We start from the raw sequence: 6000 nt of genomic DNA, 5'->3' as shown, positions 1-6000 counted from the left end.
TTAAACTTCATATGGTTTACCATGTGTAATTCTTGAATCTCGTCTTGTGACAGGTATGAAAAAATTATGTCGCAAAAGTTCTTGGCTACTTCGTATAATATAAATGGTACTCACAGATGAGAGTATGTCATTGAAGAATTTTTGAGCAATTGTATGTATGTATGTATTTATTTATGACCCATCATACAAAAAGAAAAAAGAAAGATGGAGTACATTAAAAACAAAGAAAAGAGAAGAAAATTGAACAATCAAAAGCAAAAACCAACATTAAACATCAAAAAATGATATTTTGCCATTCATGGCCAGTTTCCTTACTGCACATATGAGCATTAAGCTCACATAGCTTGACAAATGGATCCGATAGGCTATATTTTCTTGTAAGGTACGAGTTACGGATCCACGGGGGGACTCGCAGTAGAAACTTAGCATATCTAAAAACTGCACGCTTCATTCTAAGACGATCAAATTCACTAAATATTCGGTAAAACGGCACCAACTAAAGAATATGTGGCAGGGCTACACTATTATAAATCCTTGCGAGAAGGGCTCTATTCAAATGGAATTGGGAACTTACAATCGCACCATATAAACGACGGATTTTACTCTCCATATTTTCCAACATTAGTTGCTTAGTTCTTTTAAGATTCTTACCGATTGGGAGACCAAGATATGTCAACTTATCACAAGGATTTACTCCGATACCATTCAAATCTATAGATGCATCATCAACTCTAGTCACACCTAACTCATTGAAAATCAAAACTTCACATTTTGCTGCGTTTAGGGAAAGCCCAATATCACGGTAATTTTCAGAAATTTCTTGGAAACATTTTTCTGGCCTGCTAGTGGTCCTACTAACATTAAGAATATCATCTGCATAACACAGTAGCGATAAATCCATTCCTTTATAAATACAACACGAAGAACGTTTGCACTGAGCTGGAAACGTTGCATTATTATATATTGTGGGTGAAGTAATTGCACCCTGTTTAACCCCAATGTGAATTGGGATTTCTTTGGTCAATAAATCATTTCCAGGAATCCGTGTTTTAGCTTTCATATGGCGGTACATGTAAAGGATAGGTCTAACTAAATCTGGCGATACTCCACGGTTCAGAAGCTCATTCATTGCTTGGGGATGCAATAGCGAGTCAAACGCTTTACTAACATCATACGTTCCAAGGGCTAGGGTCCCATCGGACTCAGCTGCATCAATCAATAAATTACACCAAACATTTTAGAGTATGGAAACATCCCAGCTTATGCTGAAATCCAAACTGATAAGGAGGCGTATAGCAAGTAGAACGTAGACTATTAATTATAAGCAATTCAAAAATCTTAGCAAATACACTTGAAACAGTTATAGGTCGGTACGACGAACACTCGTACGGATCCTTCCCTTTTTTAAGGATCGGTGAAATAAGACCTAAACAAAAAGAATCCGGGACTACACCACTGCAAAAAACCATTTGGTAAAGCAACGAAAGATGACAAATCAGCTTATCAGACGCATTTTTAAACTGAAGGGCACATATACCATCACAACCCATTGATTTTTTTTCTTTTTAAACTTTCGTATAACTTCACTCAAGTCTTTGGTATTAACTACAAAAAAACCCGGTCTGGGATTAAATAGTTGATCGTTTAGTTCACTTTTAATTTTTTCTCATTTTTTAGCATCAGGTTCAGCAAACTGATTAATAAAACACGAATACCATTGTATCTCACTGATAGTAGCTATATTTTCCCTAGTTTTATTATTAGCAGAACAAGTCTTCCATAGCTTATTTGGGTCATTTGATTTCGATTCGGCAACTACAACACTTTGAGCAACTCGGTGATATTTGAGCTCCTTCTGAAAACGCCGCTTTGTAAATAGTCGCAAGGTATTAACAATTCCATTTCTAGGTTTTTCACAGTCATTCCACAAACGTAGCCAGAACTTCGAGGTTCGTTTTTCCAGAACTTCGAAGGCTTTCGTTTAGCCAGAACTTCGAGGCTTTAAGGCTTTCGTTTTTGGATTATCCAAACTTCTCGGTGCCCGATCTACACTTTTTTATTGGGACAGCGTACATCTCGGCTATTTTTAGAGCATGGGTAATCTGTGCACGGTAAAAATTCAGCTCGATCCGTATCGCAGACTGGTCCATCCCAAGTTGCCGCTGAAGAAGCTGAAACAGAGCTCGAATTTTATCCAATATGTGGTGACATTCAACTTGGAAGATATCCTTATCAATTTTATCCAACCATTTAAGATGAAAAGATTTTGACTTTCTTTTACCAAGTTTAGTAGAATTAATACTTCTGCTAGGAATCGAGAGAAACTGTGAGATATGATCACTATATTCACCTTCCAGACCGACTTCAACCATTAGATCTGAATTGGGAGGATGGAGAAATACCGCATGGTCAAGGTTAGACGTACTTCCAGAAAAGGAGATAAACGTATAATTTTTGTTTTTCGGAATGACCGTGTAGCCGGTCGGCTAAATAGAAGAAAAAGTTCCAGTTCTTACACTTGAATTCTGGAGTAAGTCACAATTAAAGTATCCAGTAAGCATACACTTTCTGTTCATCTTTTTGATCTTTTTAACAATTTGGCTACTTTCTGCAAGCAATAGCAAATTTTCTTTCAGAAGCTACATCTCTGTAATTTGATGGAAGATAGAGATTAACTACAATAAGATCATCAACTGTTATGGCAAGATAGCAATCACACATTTCAAGCAGTCCTAATTGGCAAGTTGTCAATAAGGCTAGACCACTGCTTTGTCTTCCTTTTGCTTTAAGTCTTTTAGCTGGGGATAGATGTACTGCTACACTAGAAGAAAGGAACAAAAGCTGAGAGTTCATATCTGTCAAAAAGTGCTCCTGTAAACAAATCACGCAGTAAGATTCACATAGTTTCTCCAAAGTTGGTAGTTTATCAAGAACCCCACCATTAATATTCCACGACATAACGGAGAGAAGTCTTTCAGTGGTCATTTCAAGGAGTGGGATCTGTTCTGCTCTGAGCTTTATTTCCAATTTTCTGGGCAGGATACTGAATAGCATGACTGGCATGAAACTTTGCATACAACCCAACATTTTTTCTGCATGCACGGCTGCTCCTTAATACTTTTATGGTCATTACTTGCGCACTGAGAACATATCTCGGCATCAGGACAATTTGCCGCTATATTGCCTATAAGGTGGCATTTGTAGCACCGGCGAGGTAAGAAGTGGAATTCATCAACACGTAAACCTTCATAACAATCTTCTAGGGATCTTTCATGCTTGCTTCCAAAGCGTCTTTTGACGGGAAATAAAGTCTGAATGTCCGGGAATTACCGATCTGTTCAGCTGTTTTACATGTTGGGATCAGATTAGCTACATATACCGCCTCAATCTCCTCTGGAACAAAACGCACAATTCCAGAAAACCTCTTCGATTTTACACTGGTTTCTAGTGAAATATTTCCTATTTTCATGGCATTTGCAATCTTTTCAGCCGAGTCCTTTGACTTGACCATTGTTTTCCATTCGTCTTTATTTCTCTTCAGCTCAACTATATCATCACTTAGCTTTCCGCATTTTGAAAGAATAAAGTCCTTACGGGCATCTGGCGTTTCAAGGGGCTTGGGAGGGTTTTTCACTACGACTGAGTAGGGTAAAGGAGTAGAAGGCTGCTTCAAAGTAATAGTTGGCCACGCTATCGGTGCCTGTTTTATCTGTTCCGTGACGCTATCTAGCTTTCTAGACATCTGGTTTACTTTAGTTGTGATACATGCACCAACTGCAACGGTGCACTGGGGTTCTTCTTCAGGCTCATAAATGACAAATTGCGGCAAAATTATCTTATCCTTAGAACACCGATAAACAGCCTTTGCTAAATCCAGCACATTTTCAGAATCCTTGTTAGGTGTTCGCATTTTGTCATCGTATCCCAATCTCTCATAGATAGCCCACAGTATTTTCTTTGCTTCAAGAATAGACTCTACGGGTGAAGAACCCTACCGCTCTATTAACATAAACATCTGTTTTCAAACCACACGCTAATGATCGGGAAATATAGTTCAATAGCGGACTCCACACAAGATCAGCATTGCTGCAATCATCCATTTAACTCATAAAATTCCAAATTCAAGCTTGCTATAATTCGTTAGCACGAGCAATATTTTCAATCGTATGTCCAAAATCAAAGTCCATATCCAAGCCAATAATTATCAGTTTTTATATAAATCTCGTCCCTAACCAGGTATCGAAATTGTATAAATATGTCGGGATTATATTCCACTTATCCATATTGCCAAATGTTATTTTGTTCACTACAATTTACTGAATTAGTAATGTCCGTATAATATCCAATATTGATGTTGACACTTTGAATGCAAGTTTAAGGCTGTTCAAGTTTAACTATGACATCATTAGTCTTCAAGAACAATTGCTATCTTCAGCTAACATCAACTTGTTGAAACAGAGCACTAATCATATTACATTTGCAAGAGCTGCACGACTTAATTTCGCAGACCTTCCCGAGGTCTCAGCTGTATTCTAAAAACGTTGCTTCTTTTTCATCCACGACTCCTGCGCTGTTCCATAATGATTATAACCTCTTGGCTATGTGAAATGACAATTTAGTGCTCATTAATGTGTGCTCTCCTTGTGATCTTAAATTGATTCAGCCTCTGAATAAGTTCGCGAAGACCTGTACTGTTTAGAAAAAAGTAACCGAATCCACATCATCTCGGGGTTAGAAATTTGTTTTCATTGGGGATTTCAGTGCTAAATTATTTAATTCAAATTTTCGGTATCGTTGGTATGATATGGTATGGTTTCCGTATGATATGGTTTTTAATTGTTTGTCCGATTTAATTTAGTCAATAAGAATCGTCAAATTTCTTCTTTCTATAATTCTGGTCCTGCTCGTCTGGAGTTAGTTCCCATGCAAATTGGCGCATGAAGAACGACCTTCAAGTGCCTCTGGATACCTGGCTAGCCACCAGAGAACCAAATGCATCTAGGGACGGTTTGGTTGGCAGCCCTCCTCCTGAAACTTCTATTGCTACGAATGGAACCAGAAATTCAGTCTCGGATATATCATCTCAAACCCCGTCTCGACCTCGGACCGCCCAGGGACGATTCCCTCTGAGTATAGCTGATATTTGCCTTCGATCCAACTGTGGCTGGAAGCGCCCCAGAGGTAGACCACGTATGAGATAGGCGGATATCATCCACGATCAACTCACGGTGTGGGGCATTGACCCCAGTGAAGCTCTTACCCTGGCACAAAACAGGCCACTCTGGAGACGACTAATGGCGCTTACGTCTGGTTCCCTCTACGCTGGCGACGCTGCCGAGCAAGAGCTTTAAGTCAAGTAAGTCAAAGTATCATTCTGGGAGCCTAAACAATATAGATGACGTTCTTTGTTCTCCAATTTACCAGTTTCCATCATCTCTGTAAATGAAACAGAATGTGACATTGACGTCTTTGATTCCTTTTATACTTAAAATTTCTCTATTAAGAGATAACCCTGGTGCACGTGTAAATTGTAGATGGTTTATCGGACAGAAATGAAATAAGGTTCATTGGGCATTTCATATTCCTACCCTTACCGCCATTTTGTCTAAGATAGAAACTCTTTTTCAGATACTTCAGTTTGGATCCAATTGGTAAATGATAAGAAATTCTGAAAAATATCATTTTTATATTTATATTATATCATGCATAAAAGAAGATACAAGAGTGGCTGTTCTTGGGGAGTCAGTTAAAAGTAAAGCTTGGAAACCGGAATGGTCAAGGAACCAGGTCAAAAATCAGTAAAAAATATAAAGCCAAATTTCGGCTGCATTTTCGGGTTTCTTGTCGACAGCCACCTAGCGGTGTAGAATTTCAGCTTAAAAAAAAAAAAAAAAATAGAGTATAAAGTGTATTGACGGTCTGCAAAATCTAGAATTTACAAATTCCCGTCTAGTAATTTAGATTAGAAAAATGTGATGGATTGAGATAAAATTGGCGATT

General features: G+C 38.2%; 1 protein-coding gene across 1 annotated transcript; it reads right to left on the bottom strand.

The window, feature by feature from the left end:
• Positions 1 to 496: 496 nt before the first annotated feature.
• LOC148949440 (uncharacterized) lies at positions 497 to 1129 on the bottom strand. The gene has a single exon (XM_089092701.1). It carries the CDS (start codon positions 1127 to 1129, stop codon positions 497 to 499), a length of 633 nt encoding a protein of 210 aa, XP_088948827.1.
• Positions 1130 to 6000: the final 4871 nt, after the last annotated feature.

The sequence above is a fragment of the Artemia sp. Qi Xiang Cuo genome, chromosome 8 (genome assembly GCF_049724085.1).
Source record: "Artemia sp. Qi Xiang Cuo chromosome 8, ASM4972408v1, whole genome shotgun sequence".
Classification (NCBI taxonomy): domain Eukaryota; kingdom Metazoa; phylum Arthropoda; class Branchiopoda; order Anostraca; family Artemiidae; genus Artemia; species Artemia sp. Qi Xiang Cuo.
Note: the sequence above shows the minus strand (reverse complement) of the source record. Positions and strands in the feature narration are given on the sequence as shown.